General features: G+C 37.4%; 2 protein-coding genes across 2 annotated transcripts; both read right to left on the bottom strand.

The window, feature by feature from the left end:
- Nucleotides 1–114: 114 nt before the first annotated feature.
- tmem184a (transmembrane protein 184a) lies at nucleotides 115–17,816 on the bottom strand. The gene is made up of 9 exons (XM_044180242.1): nucleotides 17,364–17,816; nucleotides 16,874–17,095; nucleotides 12,260–12,425; nucleotides 11,265–11,355; nucleotides 9,403–9,478; nucleotides 5,562–5,653; nucleotides 4,001–4,170; nucleotides 3,720–3,917; nucleotides 115–1,728 (listed from the first exon to the last, which is right to left on the bottom strand). The coding sequence occupies exons 2-9, from the start codon at nucleotides 17,093–17,095 to the stop codon at nucleotides 1,499–1,501; spliced, it is 1,245 nt and encodes a 414-aa protein (XP_044036177.1). The 5' UTR covers nucleotides 17,364–17,816; the 3' UTR covers nucleotides 115–1,498.
- Nucleotides 17,817–18,632: 816 nt separating this feature from the next.
- psmg3 (proteasome (prosome, macropain) assembly chaperone 3) lies at nucleotides 18,633–21,818 on the bottom strand. Its single transcript, XM_044180247.1, has 3 exons — nucleotides 21,658–21,818; nucleotides 20,364–20,592; nucleotides 18,633–19,253 (listed from the first exon to the last, which is right to left on the bottom strand). Exons 2-3 carry the CDS (start codon nucleotides 20,580–20,582, stop codon nucleotides 19,101–19,103), a joined length of 372 nt encoding a protein of 123 aa, XP_044036182.1. The 5' UTR covers nucleotides 20,583–20,592; nucleotides 21,658–21,818; the 3' UTR covers nucleotides 18,633–19,100.
- Between the last annotated feature and the right edge of the window lie 979 nt (nucleotides 21,819–22,797).

Genomic DNA, 22,797 nt, shown 5'->3' with positions numbered 1-22,797 from the left:
TTTAAAGTATGGTAAATTATTTCTAAGTAGGTCTGCGGTGTCTGTTTTTGTACTTTAAAATAAAGCTTTTTCCTCATTGCGAAGTGCAGATTTACTCAGTTCAACATATGCAGGTTACACAAGCAAAGACAATTCTTTAATTTTGCTTGAGTGCCACACAGAACTAAAACACACAAGTCAACTAGTTTGTATATTTTCAAATATTACTTTGTACCCAACTGTAAATCAATTTCTGCTTTCCCAGAAAGACAGCTATCATTGGCACAAAAGGGTATCTAAAATAAAAAATAAAACAAAGTATGACGATGTACAAAATTGGTCTCCAATAACTAATGTATTTAGAAAACTATGTATATCTCCCATGTGACATAAACACAGATGATAACATTTCTAGTGAAAAACAAAGTGGGAGGAGAAACTACCAAGACTCTGTGGTTCTGTTTTCCCACACAGATTTTGGTTTGGTCTGACTATGCCTGAACTACACATTAAATACATTCAAGATCTTCCCAATTCATAATCCAAACTGATTTTTTCTCTCACTCTTTTTTTTTTTTAAAAATACCACAATTTACACCAATTAAATTCTGTACATATTTCATAATCCCTGGAACATGGACACTGTCACACACTAATAGTGACGTGAACACGTCACACACAAAAAGGTTCTGCCAAAAGCATTTACAATAGTGCACTTGTTAGCGTCTGTTGAACGGCGGTGTAGTGGCACTGAATTACACTCTTTAGCATGCTGGGGAAATTAATGAGAATACTACAACTCCCACTTTGTAGGAGACAGGTTTATCCAATTTGCCCATGCTACAGTAGATACAAAGGATTGCGAAGTGCTATAGTCTGCAGTTTGAAGTGCCTGCTCCAAAACGAATGTGTCTTTGAACGACTCTTTCCATTTGTCAGGAAACCATGCAGAGGAATGCTCAGCAAATACTTCAACAAGCAGATGCGAGAGACGGTCCATGAAGTGTCATTTCCAGCCATTGCTGGCTTCCCTGCTTCCCACCTGGAGTCACATATTAATCATCTCCTCTTTGAAAATGTCACGAATCAGAGGGAACACACTTCAGACGGCCAGCGATCGAGCACTGACATAATGACAGAAACAGAATCAAGATCAGATCAGGGATACTGCTGAACAACCAGCAGCTTGATTTAAAGAAAATGCATAGCTCCAGACGTCTCTGATAACAGTGAAGGTGACATGTCATTTTCCTGTGATTGTTACTGCCCAGATGGAGACAGATCAGTTATCTGGCCATTGAGCTATCTAAAAACTATTATTAATTTCATCCTTCTCTTGGTGCTTAAAACATTCATTAAAACAGGACAGAAGTAAGCAGTCCATCTTAAATACTGGGATAATAAAAATGAAACACCTGGATTCAATCCAGCTCTGTGCGAGATGCGATACAGCTGTTTCCCCAGAGGGTCAGAGATAGGGGTGGCAAGGAGAAACACTTCGATTTTGCTGGAAAAATGCCTAAAATTCATCATCAGAGGTAATCAGCATGATTTTATCAGACTTGCGGGAGCTCTTGTTGCCTGTGGCCACTTTTCCGTTCATGCTGGGCTGGACCACCTCCTGTGTGGACTGCTGGGTGTACTGCTGGTAGGCCGGGGAGAAGTTGTGGATGGCATCCTGTACCATGTCCCCTGGGTTTATGGTCTCCTTCAGACCACTGGAGATGCTCTGCATAGGAGGGCTGTTCTCTGTAGGAACAACACAGGAACAAGGACATTGGGAGATTAGCAATTAGACTATCATACAAGTGACTGCAATGTTACAGCTTTAAAAAGGAAAAGTTTGCCAGTAACTTCCTGGAATCTCCTTTTGATTGCCTGGCAACTACTCCCAGCCAAGAAACAGACTAGCATATAACTCCTGTAAAACTCTTTTAACGCTTTTAACTTCGTTTTTTTTAACAAATTAAACAAGATATAATGTGTTAATTGGTGAGTTTTGGTGCCGATAGGTAGATTTTATTACCTTTAGATAGAGCCAGGCTACCTGTTTCCCCGTTTCCAGTCTTAATGCTAAGCTAAGCGGCTGCTCCAACTACATATTTACCATAGAGACGTGAGAGTGGTAGCCCGTTTATCTTCCAATTTAACCTTCGGCAAGAAAGTGAATAAGTGTATTTCCCAAAATGACGAACTATTCCTTTAAATCCCTGAACTAAGGGGATCAATCTGAGCAGCTGAATACAAATACAGGGGTGTGAATTTTTCACAAGTTCCCCAAGGTGACATCTTTATATTACTTGTTTTGTCCAAGAAACAGTCCAAAACCCAAATATATTTAATTTACAATCATATAAAAACAGAAAAGCAGCAAATCCTCATATTCCAGAAGCCGGAACAACAAAAGGTTTTGCATTTTGCTGGATAAATGACTTAATGGCTTGTCAAATTAATTTTGTATATCGATTTCTTGCCTACTTGTTTCAGTGTTACTATAAACTATCCAATGTGAGACAGTCAGTTAAATAATAAATAAATCACTAAATAGGCATGATTTATTTCTTTCATCGTGTTTTCTTTTCCCCCAGGCTGCATTCTACAAATGGACTGAACAAAATTCAGTCACAGCCACTGTCTCCACTGATGGTCCCTTTTCACCCAGCTGTGAGCCAGGTTGAATTTACCCCAGAACTAAAAGGGTGTCCAAGGCAAAAAAAAAAAAAAAAAGAGCCGGCAGACATCCACAGCCTTCTGTTTCAGGGTCACTGGCAGTGCTGTCTGGATTGGCTTATGGAGGTGGCAAAGAGAAGGGAAAGGTGGGGTGGAGGGGGGGACAGGGCAGTTAGGCACGGTCTGCTGGGTTTCTCCTTACAGGGCTGAAGCAGAGGAATGGTAAACCAGAGGTGTGGCAACCTCTGCAATCACACAAATCAACACCTGAGTGTGGGGGTGCAGCAGCAGAACTACAGTGTCAATATTAGCGCCACAAACTTCAGTTATAGGAGAGGACAGGATGGCTGAAGCAATAAAACTAAACAAAAAAATTTAATATCAGCTGTCAAACACTGCAGCAACATTATTATTATGGTTTAACTGGACAACAAGATGAATAATGGATTTATTTCCATATGGGCAGGAAGAATGGGTGATGATGAAAACCAATAATTTCATCCCATTACCTTCTTTGATTTTCATATTGATTTAAAAAATAGTGGTCATACCAAGTTGACACAAATGTTTCAGTTTTCATTATCACTTCCAGTACTTCTGCAAAAAATGGCAAAATGATTGATATTGCTGCAGAAGGCTTTTCCCATGGCTTCCATTTGTCTTTTACTTGCAAGCAGCATTGATGTCAAAGGGGTGCCACTTGCTTCCTGCTAGTGTACTGTGGCTGTGAATTCCTCTTCATCTTCCTCTACATTGCTTTACTGGCAGCCGCCCTCTGAGCCACAAGTAACAATGTGTGCCCTTAGGCCGATGAAATTTGGAAATTTGTATAAATTACAGCTTATGTATTAGTTCTAACTTTAAAAGTCAGTCAGTAAATGGCTGCAAAAGGCACAGAGCAATGCAATTACTGTTACTGCTAAGACTTTCAAGCCTGTGTCAGTCCTTATTCTGTGGGGGAGAAGGGCAATTAGCCTCAGAACATGCCAACGTATTTTCAAGGCGAGGGCAAGAGGTAATGATAAGTTCAACAGCTTTTACCTGCTCTATGTATGGACTACAGCTCTCACCTGGCACTTCATTTTTTTTCTCCTGGTAGACGGTGCAGGTGAAGGCATATCGGAGGGCAATAGCAGCAAAGAACATTTCGATACAGGTGATAAAGTTCTGCCAGCCTGCTGCCACGGTGCCGGCGCCGACCTCTTGTCCATCAATAAAGAGCGCGTTGGGTATGACGCTGCAGCGCTCCAGGATGGCGAGGACCATTCCTACAAAGCAGCAAACATTTCATCAGCAATTCATACTTTTATGTACTGGTACTGATACAAAAAAAGTAGAGGGGTGGACTTACCTTGCCAGAAGGATAAAAAGATGACAGATTTGATTGTGAGGAATTTGAGCACCGGTTCGTACGGCCGGAGCAGGTCACTTGTGGCCAAGAAGAAGAGGAAGAGAGCGTAGAGAGCGAGGCTGACTGAGAAGTTGTAGATGATTGTGATATATAGGTATCCTCCATTTATACTGCACAGAAACAAAGTCCGAAAAACCCCATAATTACATATTTGGTAAATTTACTAAATATTTTTAAAATGACATTTTTCTATCTGTGATCATATGACAAGCCTGTGTACAGCAACTTCCTTAATTTATTTATGTTTTGAATCCATTTATTACTTTGGGCTGAAAGAAAAAGACTGACAGCTCAAATTTGATGACATATTGCAAGAACAGCTGGAAATACGGACTTTTTGTCCTCTTATTTGAAGCAGTTAATAAAGCCTGTTTGTACATGGCCTTCTTATTTCAGGATGCATCTGATAAACAGGCAGATTTGTCTATATTTTATTGTCAGACTGCCTTTATACCCTCTTGGCATTCTACAGAGCCTCTCTGAGGACTCAGCTGTGACTACACTAATTACTCCCATGCAGTATGGAGTGCATGGTTGGCTGAAAGCATATAAGTAAACAATCTGTGAATCATCATGATCTTGCTACAGAGCTTAAAGAAAGACATGAAAAAAGACAATTATTTCTGCCTGCTAATTTTGCTGTTGAAGTATATGAAGAAATAAGCAAGAAGGATTTAATCATGTCTATCTTTTAGCTCGACAGTAACAGGGTGATGATATAAAGATGATGGGAAACTTCTGTCTCAAGACCTCGTTGAACTGTGCTTCTTATGAATAGTTTAGAAACAAGTGCTGTCACAGCTGAATCTTCAGAAAGAGATGGAGGAGAGCTCCTGAAAATAAGTCAGGCAGAGTTTAAGGGATGCAGATTTTATAGCTTTTGATTACACGAAAAAGACAATTTCATTGAATGTACTACCCACTCCATATTATGTTGAGACCCTTATTGGCTCATCTGGTATGACTGAAAATACATTAAAATTACATTTGTCAGTTTGCAATTTATCCCCATCTTTGTACCACTTGATATCCAAAGTAAAAGTATGAAATGAAACAATGCATCTTCCCTTACAACACTGTGCTTCACTGAGTGTAACATATAATAAGAATTATGGGTCTTCATTTAAGAACACTTAGTACATATGGGTAAAATTTAATATAGAGATAACTTCTTTAGTCCATATTTCAAAAAGCCCTGAATTACTCATTGCAATAACAAAAATACCAAAAAGGCTGTGATTATGGCCAGCGACATAACTGGGACAACATGTAGTACAGTACCTGCACACTCTCACAGGAAAGTTTGAACCCAGCACTTTCTGCTAGAAATGATACCCTTTAATTCTAATCATTTTTATCGTGCCAACTGTGGAGAGGTGATATAATTATCTCCTTTTGCAAATTGTTTCCATGTGCACATAAACAGCAAACAAGCCTGCTGGCAATGACATGGATGCATAAGATACATAAAGAATGAAATGGAAAAGGAGGTGCTGCTCACTTAAAATCTCCATCATGATATTTGCCAAAGGCCTGCAGGATGATGGTGATGACTGCCATGATGGGTTTGACAACGCAGAACTGGAGAGTCGCCTGGAGAACACATTACAATTCAGAGTGAGACACCCAAACAAGCAAGGACACCATGAAGGAGGAGGATGAAGAAGGATGAAGAAGGACGAAGGACGTCTCAATCTGTTTGTACATCTAATTAGATGGAAAAGATCTGCTCACTGACAACAAGCAGGTGTCCATGTCTCTGAATCCTTTTAACGTAACCAGTGGCCATTTCTCACCTTAAACATTACAGCTATTCTGTGTGTGTGTGTGTTAGAGGTGAAGATTTATACCATTCTCATACCTGTCCAACCAGCAGCTGGCTAATTTAGCTTAGCACACAGGAGGAAACAGCTCTCCTGGTTCCATCCAAAGATAATAAAATATGTCTACCAGCACATGTAAAGCTCACTAATTATCAGGTCAGGTATCAAGTTGTCTTTCCTTCAGTCCTAGAAAGTCAACCATACTGATGCTGATATCTTAATGCTGATGTCAATGGGGACTGGCTGGGACAACAGAGGATGCAGAGGGATGTAGACCTGCATGTAATATATGACTGGAGGACAGGTGTCCTCTGTGTTGTGTATTGTAGCCTGAACCAACCAATTTGACAGAGGCTGCTCTAAACTCCCATCACTGCTGCGGCACTTGAAAGTGACAGACCAGGAGTGTTCAACTTGATTAGCCAGACAGAGACTTTATAGAATGGCCAGAGTCTGTGGTGGGCACGACAAAATGACATTAATAATCATTTATATTACTGATTTACTTTGAAGCATTTAGTACTGACAGTCTTTTGTTGCCCTATGCCTGTTCTAGTGCCAGCTTGTTACTCTGAATATTCTCAAAGCAAATTTTATCATGATACTTCCTGACATGCTTGATATTCAAAACACATTCATAATGCCAGTGGATTAAAAGTCAACTGGGGTTTCAGCCTCAAACTAATTTAGTTAGTAACTGCATCCATGCATACAGACTCTATACAGACCTTGTAATAAACGTTAATACTAAGCTACATGTGAGAGTCGGTGTACACTGCACAATACAAATGTAAGATAAAAGGATATGTTAACTCTACATACTTGTCAGCAGCTTGAATAACAGCTCTATTGCAAACTGGCGCATCAAAGGGTTATGTGAATTTAGGTTAATATGCACATCTGTTAAATTCACCACATTTGACTTTTCTCATCTTTTGTTAGCAACCTGCAAGCGTTTTCCATTACAAATGCTAAATAATGTCTCGTAGAAAATTCACAATTTGAAATTACCTGAAGCATTTTCTTTCTGTTATAATTTATACCACTTCAGAGTTAACTATAAGAGAATAGTTCACTGGTGGCAACTGTCTAAGAATGTACATGTACATATGTAAATGTCTCCTGAGTCCTAATTAACAGCAACACCTCTCTACTTTGTGTATTACAATACAGACTCTCAAAGCTGATCCTTCAGTTTAATTATGAAATCTATATAACAGACCACAAGGCCATTGTTTTTGTTGTCGTGTTGCCTCACACTGTGCTGCTGTCCACTCTTGCAGAACATTTTTTCCAAAGACTCTTTTCGCCTCTCTATACCTTGTCCTATCTCAAGTTTCAAAGATAGGAAATCTTTGTATCTTGCTATTACAGAAGCAATTCCTAAACTCATGGCTGTGTCCTGTCCTATCTCAGATCCCGTATCTTATCTTAAGAAATCCTAACTAGAACTGTAAACTTGATTCTTCAATTGGCACTCGTCCTGTCATGTCTGTTTCTGTGTTCAGAATGTACACGAGACTGCCTGTATCCATGACAACAGCTGTCTCACTTCACTTGTCACTGGCTAGCTAGCTTGCTATAATGGACAAGAAAAGGCAGGCATTCAATTTTAGCTTATTTAGAGATATTGTGTCGGTGGAGGAGAAGAAACCCCACCTTTTTAGGACGTTTTCTTCCCAATTATCAGCCCAGGATAAAGATTTGAAGTGGCAAGAAGTGGTGGATGCTGACAAGTCAGTATGCAGAATTTTGAGGAGTGCAGTTAAAAAAAAAAAAAAAAAGTGATCTACCATCACCAACGAAGCCAAGAAGAGAGGCGCTTTATTAAAAAGCAAATAACCCTTTCAATCATAATATTTCAGTGTTAATGTTGTTCATGTTTAGGATTCCTAACTGAGGAAATTCTTCAGTTAGGACAATTCTGCAATAGCTAAATTCCTATCCTAAGATAAAATGCAGTTAGGAAACATGTTTCTGTAATACCAAAAAATCTAAATGTCATCCTAAACTGAGAAGTTAGGATTTAAGACTTAGGAAGTTTCTGTAATGAGGCCCCTGGTCCATTTAATGTGCCTGCTGCTTTTAAAGGGGATGAGAGAAGCGCTTGTGATTGGCCATTGTTTAATCTCAACACAGCTCCACCTGCTGATTTTGTTTTCCCCCTACTAAAAATGTATTGTATGTATAATATTATAATGTATGTGTACTAATAATGTCTTAGCTGTAGCGCCTTGTTTACGCTACCAAAACTGCAAAAACTAGTTGTCACAGCCACATGCACTTTATTTATCGATCATTTATTTAGATCCCCAATGGCCCTCACCAGCACAACAGCTGCCCCTGGGGTCCACAGGATTACACTTTTGCCCAGTTTCAGGAAAATAAGACCCGAAAGCATCCTACAATATGATAAAGGACTTAAAACCGAAATGTCAAAATACAGTTTAGGATGCAAGAGCAGCTTATCCTCTAACCTTATCTCCAAGAACCACCGTAACTCTAGGCTGCTTTTCCATATCAATGATTCATTTGTTGAACCCTCTTCTAATCACACACTGAAGCTTCCCCAAAATGTGCAAAGAATTTAAATGTTTTTTTTACCCTCCCAACATTATGTGATCAATATAATCGAGTGCTTTAGTAATCCAGTTAGAATAATAGCAGTTAATCATTATTTTGAATCCAGTCAGTCACTCGCTTCGTGGGAGTTTACCTGCAAAACAGCATTTACCGGTAATAATTTCTGAAGTGTTCGATATATTGATTCCTGAAATTTTCTGTTGAATGAATGTTAATGAGGATAACCTATTTTAAAAGCACAAAACTCATTGCTAAGCCCTTCCTCTAATCTAGGCCAACACTTTGACTGCACTCAACCCAGCAAACTCTAACAAAACTGATGGGAGATTTAGCACAATGCTACAATGTACAATACTAATAAAATCTACTGTGCTGATCTTCAATTGTCCTCTCACATAGAAATATCCTTTAACTAAGATTCCTTTCAGTTATGCCACCATAGAGAACCTGTAAGGTTTTCCGTTTAAAAACACTTCACATAGGATTCCAGTGAAGGCACATTGAGTGTTTATCACTTGCCCCTTATAAAATAATGTTCATTTCACCATGTTTTTTGTTTTGAAGACATAACTCTGTTTCACTCAATTTCCATCAGCGATAGACTGGGAGCTTATGCATCATCCCACGACACTAGGCGGGAGCTCTGTGCTGACAGCTCAAATCATCTTGCTGTGTTTATTATCAAGCTGCTTTCACCTGGCCTCAATTGCTTTTGTTTTCCTTTTTTTTTTAAACCAGCGGATGTTATCCTCTGAAAAGCACACAGCCAATTATAACAGCTGTCATTTTTAAGCAGTCTGGAAGTTTGGACAGAATGGTAATTTACGGCGCAGTAATATTTTTTTGATGCATTCTTATTTTCAGTGTGTGTAAATTCATTTCAGTGGTCAAAAGGAGCATCTCTAGAGTGGAGATAGGGGGATGATTGAAGCTCACCTGTTTACAGAATCTTAAAAAGCCAATGGAGTAGCTCATTCCAACGAGGCAGCAGGTACCATGCAGACAACTTGACCTGTGTAGACAACAAGAAATGATGAGCTATGAAGTCAACACGGAAACATCATATACCTGTATTTAGCAACAGATAATAGAAGCAAGTTAAAGCATACAAGGTATATGTATTGAGTGACATGTAAAAAAACAAACAAAAAAAAACAAACCAAAACACACGTAGGATGTAATACAACAGCCATACAATGAACACTAGCTTGCTTAAATGTTCAGTTTTCTGTGACATTAAAGTTAAATAACGATTAGTTGATTAATCAACAGGAAATTAATCAACAACTATTTTGATAATCGATTAATCGTTGGAGTACTTTTTCAAGCAAAAATGTCAAACATTTGATTCTCTTAGCTTCTCTGATGTCAGTGAGGATTTGCTGTTTTTTCTGTTTTATATAACTATAACTAAATACTATACTTATCTTTGGTCAGACATTTCAAGACGTCACCTTGGGCTCTGGGAAACTGTGATGGACATTTTTTGTTATTTTCTGATATTTTATAGACAAAACAACTAATCGATTAATCAAGAATATAATCGGCAGATTAATCGATAATGAAAATAATTGTTGGTTGCAGCCCTAGTTGACATTACTGCTTTGGTTTCATAGTGTGTTGATTCAGTTCTATGGTAGATATTCTGAGCAGTGCTGTATTTGACTGCAATGTATTGAAAAGTGTTCCTTATAGTTTGACTACATAATTTTGGTGCTGACAATTGACAAAAAATGTTAAAAATTGAGACTATATTGTTCATGCAAAGCTTCCTACATGACAAAATCCCAATTGGGAGTTATTTAGAGCTATAAGAGCATGGATATTCAGTCAAATTGAATTTGAGAAACAAATTTGGAGTTGCCTGCAGAGTGAAAGTAGTCAAAGTATTTTTTGTTCCCACAGAACCTATGTATATCAAAGGAGTATTATCTAAGCAGTTTGCACTTAATTTAGTTTATTAATGGAAACATTACATATTAAATTTAATCTAATATTGACGTGCATTATAAATTAGAATAGGAATAGGCTTAATGTGCCACTAAAATCCTTTGACCATGTTTCTTACATGCTAAACATGTAGATTATGATCTAATTCATCTGCCATGCAGCTGATTAAAACATACTCGACTTGAACTTTAACAGTATGAGTTATGCTCTTCATTCAATCAAGACTATGCCTTGTGTGAAATGCTTTCAAATAATTTAAAATTATCTGCTGTAAATTTACAGTTCTCACTGATTTAAGAAAGAAAATATTGGATGTCTATGGAAATCCTAACAGACAACAACAACAAGGCAGAGCAGTGATTTTTCAAAACCAACATGTAGAATTTATGCCTTGTCTCCAACAGCGGTTGTTAAACTATGGCATCATTTATCAGGGCTCAACATTAGTGTCTCCACTGTCTTAAGAAGCTGGCAAAGAGCTGCTGCCCTGTGGCTGAGTCAGCCATACAACACAGCCTATCTAAGGCTGGTCAAAAGTTCTGAGATAAAGGATAACTGTCACAGATTAACAACGCAGTTGTTTATTGCCTGCTCTTTCACTGCATCGTTCAAACTAAATGGTAATTCAAGGGCAGCAAAATGCATCTTGCACCTTGTGTGATCGTAAACATGAAGACAAAACTATACCATAGTTTGTCCCAGTCGAGCTGAAGAGAAGGTGATGTAAATAAAATATCTCTGATGTATTTACTACTTCTTTCAACTTATTATTTAATTTTTTTTATTATTATATTATAAATGTAAATGTATGCCACAACTGAATGGAGAATTGGAATGAGAGCACTCACTGGATGGGCTTCCCTCGAATCTCTGACATGATTGCACTCTCTCCTCCCAGATACTCAAAGGACAGGCTCAGGAAATTGTAAATGACAAATGCTGTAACAGAAAAGAGAAAAGTTACATTTTTAAACCTGTACTATACATGTTTCATGGAATTATTTTAACTGTAGAATAATTTCTCATCATCTTCAAGTATAAATTCATTTAAAAAGGTCAAATCATTTTAGAGGAGAAAATGTCTACATGATAAAAAATAATTAGTCCTACATTTTGGAACAATAAATGTTTCAGTCCTTACATTTAGAAGCTTCCAAGGGTTCTGTGTCTTGGAAATCCCTTCCTAATCCTTCATTGCTATTTAAGGAGGGATTAAATGAAGCTAATGCAGATGGTGTCCAGTCAAGAGAAGGTTCATTATGTTTTAGCCATAGCCTCTGGTGGTTTTCCAGTCTCCCTGCTTTCTAATGCGCTGCACTATCAATCAGCCACAAAATTGTCCTGCAAACTGGAAACTAATCTCCTGAACAATGTATTTCCTACTTTTCCCCTTTCTCAAATTATTTGTAATCCATTTTGCATATGATTCACCTTTGCCAATGGTGAAGTGCTTTGGTCTTAAATCTTCAATACATAATTACAGTTGCAATGTACAAAACCAATTAAACTACAATCTACAGAACAGGGTTTATATAATATTTAAATATTGAAAATCAGTGCAGAATTACACATAATTATTATTTTTTTTTATATAATTTGCAAATACTATAAACCAGTGAACAAAAAGGAATGCTACGAAAATGACTCCTACAAATGTAACACCTCATATAATGAGGTCTAACAACATGAGAACAATGACTGGTGTGAAAAACTAGTTTGGTCAGTTTCTTGTCTTTCCTTTCCTGGCAGCCATCTAAAATATGAGCACAGGGGAACAACCATGACTGTCCAGGAAAGACGTTATCAGGCAGATAATTTAGAGGGGAGAGCTTGTGGTACTTACCTTCGTAGCAGTCTCGAACAGAATCAAAGTAGACATAGTACTGGTCGTTGCTGATGAAGAGCAGGCTGAGCCAAGAATCAAAGGCATAAATTGGCACAATAAACAGGATGCGGATGATGTAGCGCTGCTCATTGGGGACAGTGTAGGATCGCAGGTGTGTATAGATCTACAATGAAAATACAAACAAAGCATATGAAAACCATTAGTAAACAAGAAAATACAAATTCCATGACACTGGTGAGCATTGTTACAGATTCATAGAACAGAGTTATAATTAAATAACTAGGAAATGTAACTTCTGCTCATGATGTATATAATTAAAATAGAAAATTATATACTAATCCCTTCACATGTAGGCTATATTTCCCAAAGGCATTGCCATGGAAAATATACACTGCTTTCACTAAAATATGTAACAAAACAATGGTTTTCAGAAGTGGAATAATTTGACTAGGGCTCCACCTAACAATTATTTGCATTATTGATTAACATACAGATTTTTTTCTTGATTATTTGTTACGTTTATAAATTAGCAATTGTGAAAAATGCATTTTTGTGAATGCTCTGTCTGTGTAAAGACCTGCCACTACGAAATGCAGCAGCAGGGTTGACTAGAATAAAGAGAGATCACCCGACTCCCATTTTAATGACCTTCCAGAATATTCTAGCTTTAAACTTATTGGCCACACTTTATATTGTACAGCTTTAACTTCACATACGGAAGCGGACAATAAGATCAGTAAATAAACATTTTTCACTGAGCTGGTCTTAACCTTTAGTTTACATACATACACACACACACACACACACACACACACACACCTCTCCATATGGCCTCCATAAAAGGTAATGCAGTGCAGCTGAGGACATCTATTGGAATACACACAGCATGTGGCAGATGAACTGATTATCATTGTTTTCAGTGACCTTCAGTTTTTAGACAAGGCAAAACTAACACCTGACATAACAGTTTTTACACCTATGAGCCACATCCAAATGATGAGTTAAATTTTTGAATCCCTACTAAAATGTAAAATTTGCCACTGTAGTGAGGCTGAGGTAAGGACCGGTTTATCCATTCTGATCTCAAGCAAATATAGCAGGGTCTGATCTGTATGACAATAGAAGGAGATGTGTTTTCAACAGTGTAAGTAAATTACAGTTAAATTGTCCCTCTCAGGGCTCTCAGGTAATTCTGGCAGATGACTGCAGGTTGGTTAATCTCACCAATGTTAACAAAGCTGCTGCAACATAAAGCTGTGGAGAAACTGCTGTAACCTGGCAACATGGAATATGGAATGAAAAAATGTCAATAGCTAATAATATTGCAAATTGAATTTATCCTCAAATAAATAAAATTCTATCTGACTAATACACATAGGGTCTCTTCAACTAAACAATTAGCAGATTTAATAGGTAAATCTATCAAATTGTTTCTCCAGTATTACTTTCCCTCTGCAGATGACTGCAGTCGTGCAGAAAGAGCTCTAAAAATGTAGCGCTTATTAAAAGACCAAAGCATATTAGGGAATATTATTGTGATGCTACAGATGTGGCTGGTAATGACTGATGAATCATTCTTCATGAAAAGACCATTTAAAAAAAAAAATCTTATCAAACATATTTTCTCAGTCTACCAAGATGCTTATGACCCATTAGTCAATTAATTGAGTATGAGGAGTCAATCCTAGTAAACACACTAAGCTCAAGCCACTGCTGACTAATAACTCTCTAAAGAGAAAGAAAAACACATCACTACCATATTCATGTGTTACCTCGTCAAACAATCAAATCATTGCTGAAACAATTAGTCAATTAATTGATTAAAATTAACTATTCTGATAATCAAACCATCATATAATGTTATTTTTCAAGCAAAAATGCCCAACATTCTCTGGCTCCATTTCTCAAATGTAATGATTTCCTGCTTTTCTTTGTCTTATGTGACTGTAAATATCTTTAGGTTTTGGACTGTTGGGTAAAACAAGAAGTATGAAAACGTCAGCTTGGGCGTCAGGTAATTGTGATGGGCATTTTTCATTCCAACATTTAATTTAGTTAGTTGTAGCCTTTAATCTCAACTTCATCTGGAACAACAACTAAATAGCTAGCCTACAGGAAGGACTTTCTCTACATAACATTAGCCACAACATCTAAATGTTATCAAATAACAATAAAGATACATCCTCTTTGTACTTTGAATCATAAATGTATGTAAACTCTAACTACGACTAAACTAAGCTAATGTATTGAATTGCATTTGATTGCACTGGTGTTTATGATACTTCCCCCCCTGTATTTAGTAATGGGTGCATTTAAAGGCAATTTACTGCGCAGTGAGAAAAAGGAAGTGACCATTATTATTAATTTTAAACTTTTTTTGCAATTATAATCACATACAGTAGTGGCTGCAACTAACAATTATTTTCATTATATTAATCTGCAGATAATTTTCTTGATTAATCGTTTTGTCTATAAAATGTCAGAAAATTGTGAAAGGCACCCGCTATAATTTCCCAAAGCTGAAGATGATGTATTCAAATTGCTTATTTTATTTGACCAACAGTCCAAAACCCAAAAATATTCAGTTACCAATGAGATATGACAAAGAAAATCAGCCAATCACCACACGTTTTAAGCAAATGTTTGGAATTTTTGCTTGAAAAATGATTACACGATTAATCGAATAACAAAATAGTGGATGATTAATTTTCTGTCGATCGACTAATCGATTAATTGGCTCCGGTACTTTCAATTTAAAAATGTAACATCATGGGTTCTGAACATTTTTAAATTATAAAAACCTCCATTTGTAGAAGCAAACTAAACAACATCCAGAGTCTCACCCTGCATTCAGCTTGATTAAATGCCCATTAGAGGCTGCACATTAAAGCCTGATTACTGTGAGGGTGGGGGTGTGATTCATTTGGCCATCTCTACATGTGAAGGATAGCAGACTGTAGACTGATGTCCTCCATTGTCTTGAAAAGCCAGAAAACTGAAGTCCTTCCTGACTCCATAACGCTGACCTGACAGTAATTCATAATTGTATGCTGAATAATGGCTTCAAGTCAAAGTAAAGTTCAGACGTTTTCCTGCAATTTCTGCCCTGACAGTAGAGATAGGGGCAGAGGAATCACAATATTGAAAAGCTAATATAACCCAATAGTAACCTAAAACAGAAGTGATTGTACATCCTGTAACTAAATGAGATGCCAAACATGACGCACACAATAGTCTAGTCTGCTGCTCTTAATCCCAAATGCCTCAAGTTGCAAAGGGACCAATAAGCCCAGCAAGAAAAATGAGCCACACTGCAACGATTTACCAGTCCGAAAAGCATTGGCAAGTTCACAGCAAAGAGGATCTAAGGTCATTGTCTAACTGTGTTTAGTATTCAGAATGTGCGTTTAGCAATCCTCTGGAGCCAAGTCAGATGAAACACCACCAGCATTGCAACACTAGTCCTGCAGACCATTTTATTCTCCCCGTGTGACAGAAGGGATGCCTGTTGCAAACCTGCTCCATTCTCCCAGAGGTACACTTGCTATTTATTTGTTCAATTAAAATGTCTTGCTGGCAAGTGTTTGGCCAAACAAGTACTATATTAAAAAGATAGAAACCAATTTGCTGGATATTGAGTCACAAATCCCTAAACAAGGATTGTTTTTGAATCACAAGATGCAACATGTTGATGCTATGTGACCATGTTAAAAGGCTTAGAAAGCAACCAAAACAACTCTTTAATTAATTACACCACTTAACAGACACAGCTATGACCATATGCGTGTTAACATAAATATGATCCAGGAGTATGACTTCCAGCCTGAGGATATTGGATGGATGCATATTCAATCAACTAAATCTGGGAACTATTACAGCTGCACAACATTAAAACCACAGTGAACAAGAAAACAACAACTTCATCCTTTATAGCGCTGTAATGTTATATCAATATCAATTGATTTCCCTGCTGATAATACACTGCACCCTACCGCATTCTCTGCAAATGATAAAACCATTATGATAAGCTATCATCTGCGCACAGTGGGTAACACACCCACACAAGAGGAAACACTCATTTACAGCAGCAATGAAGTGGTTTCTGGGTAAAGGTGGGCTGTGCTGAGCCCTTTAGTCTTCCTGACCCCCACGCCCCATAGAGTGAGCTCACTGTGCATGCATTGTCCTTTAACCAGCTAAAGGATTTTTGTCCATTTTAATCTGTCACATCAACTATAAAGTAAGCAAAACATTCCCACAATGCAGTGGGGCAGTGCAAGCACAAAGTAGAAAGAATAATACCTGCCTGGAAAGAAAGAAATACTTTATGACTAGATAAGACAAGTGTCACTGTGAGTATGAAAATAAGCAGTGTGAGCTGAGATGCTGAATTCACTACACTGGTAAGGTAATAATCCTTTACGGTTCTAAGAATGTGTTTCTGTCCTCTGGCAAGGGAGTTACAATCCGTCAGTCTCCAACCGTCTCTGATTACACATTTACATCACTGAGTGCGCAGTGCTGTGAAGCTGTATTACTCACCACTAGTGCTATGTGGTGCAGTGATTTACGTCTTCAAGCAGGAGTATGTAGAAATGTTCTTCAACTCACCTGGTGGCATGTTATGAGCAAGGCGGACCAGACAAATATCCCTGAGAGGGCCTGAGCAGCCACTGTGTTTAAAAACATCTGATCCTCTATGATTGACCCGTTGCTTGTTCGAATAATGGTCATGTTGGAGATGTCTGACTTCTCTGGGAGAATTGGTGCAGCCAGGTGAACAATAGAATTATTTTCGGCTGATGAATCCATGTCTTCCAAAGAAATGTTCATCTGAAACAGAAAAAAAAAGTCAGTGTAGGACTTATACGTCAAATGTAAGAACACCTCCCCTGTGGGTTTGACAGAATACTCCCCATTGATTTCATGCTGCCTGCTGGACAAACAAAGCCTAGATTTTATTGTTATTATAGTAAAAAAAAAAAAAAAAGATTAATTAGAAAATATACTATTGTGTATTTAGTATATACAACAGTACTACTGTTGCTGAAATGATCATTGTCTTGATATGCACCTTCTTTACCGTCAACAAACAGCTCACCTTATGCCGTGGGGGAGGGTGGAAGCAGCTTTATCCCGTTTAGATGGTACTGTCCACAAATAGTTAAGGATTGTCACAAGCCAACGTTATAGGATCAACATTGAGAATAAAAGCCTTTCAGAATAGCCAACCGAGCTCATGTACTGCCATTTCCAAAGGGCCCGTCGACTTCATCAACGAAGAACTCAACCGATTGGACTTCCTTGTTTGAGACAGGTACCTGACCGAGGTCGAAGTCCACACAGTCGGCGACTGACTCTAACGAAACCTGTAACAAAAAGCACACAAATCCTGCGAAGACTGAAGCATTTACTGTGCAAAACCAGTGAAAAGTCAAACTTTCGGTGTAAACGACGGGGATTTAAATTTATCCTTGAGCGGCGAGTCACAGGAGCAGCAGAGATAAACAGGTTATGCACAGGTGAATTGATCACGTGTCCACTGCCCCACGTATATCGTCATCACGTTGCCTTTATGTTGGAAAGATTATGTTTAAACCAAAGGTACAGTATAACTAACATTAAAATATTGCACATCTAATAGTTAAACGTTAAGAATATTTAATGTTTCCATGTACTTACATTTATGGGCTACTGCAACCCAATATAATCAACCACAAACTCAGAAATAATAGAAAACAAAAGTTGAATCAACACCTCTCCGACAGTCAAACATGAAAAATAATCTTCATAATAGGTATGTGTATGCAGGTTATATTGTATTTCCTTTACAGATATAAGAATGTGTTTCTGTCCTCTGGCAAGGGAGTTACAATCCGTCAGTCTCCAACCGTGTCTGATTACACATTTACATCACTGAGTGTGCAGTGCTGTGAAGCTGTATTACTCACCACTAGTGCTATGTGGTGCAAGCATGAGTATTTAGAAATGCTCTTCAACTCACCTGGTGGCATCTTATGAGCAAGGCGGGCCTGACAAACATGAGAGGGCCTGAGCAGCTACTGTGTTTAAAAACAAATTCTGTAATTCTGCTTTTTGTCATGATCTGCAGAATGCACTGCTTTTGAATGTGCTGAAAAGGACTCTAAATGACAGCTTAGCTGCATTTTCCCTAGTGTAACAGCTATAATTGATTTAAAAAAAAAAAAAAACAGATTAGAAAGATTAGAAAAGGCCTGGCCCAATTTTCCAGTTTGATGGGAATATTTGTGATGCTTAAAATATTTATCCAGTGCTAAGCTGAAACTATCCTTCACTGGGGATGAGATGATTGAGTTGCATTTGTTTCACAGACAGAAAAAAGACAAAGTTTTAGAAGTGACCTGCTTTATTTCAAAATTTTTCTTCATGGAACAATTTAGAATATTTGCATTCTAAAACACGAACAGTATAAAGTATTACAAATTACAAAACAAAAACAGTAAGGTCAATACGTATTTTGTACAGTGATGAAACTGGAGCTATTGTACATCATTTGCAAACTATTACTTCAATCAATACACATTCCTCAGTTTTTGAGAGCAGTGGCTTGCAGGAAATCTTATTTACAACCAGATAAACTCTAAATGATGTTTTCCAGAAGACATTCCTTACTGTCTCAACAAATCAGATCAGAGTAAATGAAATTGGATTTATACATTTCTGTCTTGGAGTATTTAGTAAAGAGTAAAATCCTTTTCCATTTAAAAAGACACAGAAGAAAAACAAGACATTCTGGACACCCAGGAGGCCTGTATTTCATCAAGCCTTCATGCTTCATGTCCATTTTGTTGACTTCCTACCAGACTTGACAACTTTTGATGATCTCTTTCATTTGTTTTATTGCATCTATGGAGGAATCCTTAAGTGCCAGTCCCAGTAAGACAGGCCTGTTGCCGGCTTCTTGCGACACAAACGTTGCCAGGTTTTTGGCACAGACATGTGTCAGTGGCTGAAAACAGAAAGTAAGGTGTTAGATTAGTAACATGTTTATGTCAGAAGAAAATGAATGAAAGAAAATTACTTCTACAATCCTTTTAAAATGTGCAAAGGCCTGGCCTGTGAAACGAAATAACGTGTGTGGCACTTTTCTCACACACACTCCTACCCCTTTAACTCTACGTTTGAGATCATGTTCATCAATAATCTTATTTTCATACAAACCAGTTTTCACCCTTTGTAAACAGGTTTTTTTTCCTATGGCAAATATTTTCAAATTTTCCATATCTTCAAACACTGTGAGGATTTTATGAGTATCAGCTCACTTTCCAAATCATTTCACAATGTGAATAAGTCGGCCAGAAAAAAAGACTTCAAATCACATTCTGTGCTGTTGCAATCACATATATAGTAAATAGTTATAACTTGCCTTTACTGTCGTGCAGTATTATTGACTGGGCTATAGTCCACACACATCATGAGAAAAGTAATTCATTTTTGTGAAGTTCTCCCAAAGTAAGCAGCGTTTGCACGTCTTACAATATGACTTGATTCTATTTTAATGAAACCCCTGATGGGGTTGTAGCAGGTGATCTGGCTGCTGTGTAATCCAGTAAAGTTACTTTACATTACATAATAGTATTCAGTCACGGCCATTCATTTGTTCTGTGTAATGGTGCTTCAACACTGCATCCCTTCCTGACTCTAAAACTACACACTTCACAAGAAAGTGCAAGTATTGCCTTTTTAAAATGACCAGAAAAATGAAAAACAAAAACAAACAACAAAACTTGTATGTCTTGTCAACTCCACAAGCAAACATAATTATAATCCATTCCTCTATTGATGATCCATGTCTAGCACTTTATGCAAGTTAGAAAGTGACCTGCTCATGCAGAGTTGAAATAGGTTTCCTTGTATAAATTTTACCAGACCACTGAACTCCCTGCCTGCACACATCTAATTACTCCCCATCTACCACAGCAGGTCAGAACCAATCTCATCTGCCCTTTCACAGCATGAAATGAGTTACCATGTGTTGCAACAAGTCTGTCTGATGTCCTGTGAACAAGTCTATATCACACTGATACAATATTTATATGAGCAATTTCATTCAGTGTACCTCATCTTTGCCCAGCAGTACTTTGGTGGAGAACATTGGGGTGCTGATATCATTAGATCTGGAGTCAGGTGTGACAGACATCAGTGTCCCGATTTTGCCATACTGAGTGAGAACTACGAATATGTAATTGCTGAACTCTGTACAGACGACCTGTGTTGAAATTCCATTGACTTCTTTCTCTGTCTGTCTCGATCTGATGATGGGCTCAGTAGAAGACATTTTGTTAATCCTGGAGAAGAAAAAGAAACAGAAAATGGTACATGAAGATTAACTGTAGGGCTGAAGCTGAAGAGCATTTTCATTATTGATTATTCTAATTACTTTCTCGATTAATCAGTTATCTGATTAATAATTTTGTTAAATTGTAAAAAAAAAAGGAAAAAAAAAAGCCCATTATAATTTCCCAGAGCCCAAGGTGACAACCAAAACCCAAAAATGTACTATTATATCAGTTTACTATCATATACAGTATGACACGGAAAAGCATCAAAACCACACATTTGAGAAGCTGGAAGCGCAAATTTTTGGTATTTTGTTCTTGTAAAATGACTGAAATTAATAATCAGTTATCAAAACAGCCAAATAATTTTCTGTCAAACGACTAATCAATTAATCGACTAATCACTTCAGTTCTAATTATGTGACAAAACAATTAACACCACAGACATAGGCCCATTAGTTTTCTCTGTGTAAGTAATGTTACTATAAATTAGTTAAAACATCTGATTTGCGTAGGTTTGTTATGTAATGACCTACATTTAACACTACAAATACTGCATGAGTGCAAATGAAAAGCCTTTCCACTCAGCTATCTAATTTTTCATATTAAAGGGACTTCTCTGTGTTGCATCCTTCAGATAAGTCTATTGTGCAGTTTCGGATTTTACATACGTCACCTTTACACATAAAACATTCCACTTATTTGCGAAATACGTGGAAATAATGACATGACAGTTACGATTCAAACAAGTTATATTGGGATTTTCAGACTGATACAGCATATTGTTAGCGGCTAAGTTAAGTAAAGAAAGCAATAGCCAGAAGTACTTGAGAATTGTGTCCTCACTAAAATTCACATCCCACCACCTGCAGAGAGATTATTTTGTTACTTTCCAGCGGGATAGTGAGAAAGAAAAGCTCCGCAGAGGTGATGCTCGGCTACAGGGAAGCAACGTTAACTGACATGCAGATGCTAACGTTAGCTCCACAGCTACTGTTAGCTCCAGCTAATCATTACAGTTGACATTACAATCAACAGATTTTCAGCGTCTGTGTAAAATAAAATAATCCTCACCCTTTTTCTTCGTCTGTGCTCGGTGTAAATCTTCTTATGCACTGAGACACTTCACTTTCAGCAACTTCAGTAGCGCTCTGTCATTCACCATCCACCACAAACAAACGTGCCTCGTTTAGTTGTCCGTAAGCGCAGCTATCGTTGCGCGATGACGTCAGCTGAAGTCACGCCTGACTTCCGGGTTAGTTTCTGCTCAATTAGAGAAAAAAATTTAGAGAATTTAATCATTCTTTCATCGTGAAAAGCTGAAACAAGACACTTGGGGTTTTATGTGTCGGCATAATTGGCAAATAACATGATTCTGATTCTGATTATTTTGTTAGAATCCAACAACTACAGCTCCCATGATGGTGGTTCAGATTCATGTACAGCACTGTTGTTGAATAAAATCATGTTTGATAGAAATTATTGTTTCTGATTAAATCTGACTTGTTTTGGATTTGATTAATTTTACGTATTTGGTTAATGATTTTGCAATTATTATTTCTAGATCTGTGCAAAGGCTTTTGTGATGTGGAAAATCAATTTGTATCATTTATATACTCACAGTGGCTCTTTTTGTAAGAACATCCTAAGTAATGTGTAATTGAATGAAAACTGAAAATATGGAATAAAAGAGTAATTCCTTTCTCTATACATTTTAATAAAAGCAAATACATGATTAGATGTATTTTGTCCACCTGATACCTGTTGGCCTTCCAAAATCATAGATTTTTTTCATGATGATCTATTTTGAAAGTCTTTCACAAATTTGATGTCAAGAATAAATTGTTTAAATTCATGGGGAACCTGCAGCAGAGTGGGTAATGAGTGTCTCAGAACAAAAGATCTATGTTGAGCAGAGATTGAATTGAAAAAGCAGCAAAACTATCCTTTATGGTAGATTTGCACTAGATATTTTTTCATAATAAGATTTTTTGGTCCTTGGCATTGTCCTCACAACAAATCTTCCTTAGAGGATCACCATAAATTCACAGAAATAAAATTTATTTGTTGTTGAATTTTCAGATTTTGCCTGAAGTTTGCCAGAGACTTGAAGATTAACAGACATAAGTGCACTTTATGTTTCTCTTTGTTTTTCTCATAAATAATATTCAAGGTTCCAGCATTGTTTACAATGCATGATGACACTTACTCTGC

This window comes from Siniperca chuatsi, linkage group LG21 (assembly GCF_020085105.1).
Source record: "Siniperca chuatsi isolate FFG_IHB_CAS linkage group LG21, ASM2008510v1, whole genome shotgun sequence".
NCBI lineage: Eukaryota > Metazoa > Chordata > Actinopteri > Centrarchiformes > Sinipercidae > Siniperca > Siniperca chuatsi.
Note: the sequence above shows the minus strand (reverse complement) of the source record. Positions and strands in the feature narration are given on the sequence as shown.

Bases quoted from the DNA above. Each gene is read 5' to 3' on its own strand.
- psmg3 (XM_044180247.1), bottom strand. From the start codon at position 20,582: ATGTCTTCTACTGAGCCCATCATCAGATCGAGACAGACAGAGAAAGAA. The intron at 19,254-20,363 runs GTACACTGAATG...TTCTGTTTTCAG, and splicing joins TACTGCTGGGCAAAGATGAG to CCACTGACACATGTCTGTGC.
- tmem184a (XM_044180242.1), bottom strand. From the start codon at position 17,095: ATGAACATTTCTTTGGAAGACATGGATTCATCAGCCGAAAATAATTCT. The intron at 12,426-16,873 runs GTGAGTTGAAGA...TTTTCATTGTAG, and splicing joins TGCTCATAACATGCCACCAG to ATCTATACACACCTGCGATC. The intron at 4,171-5,561 runs GTGAGCAGCACC...GTTTCTGTGCAG, and splicing joins TATCATGATGGAGATTTTAA to TATAAATGGAGGATACCTAT.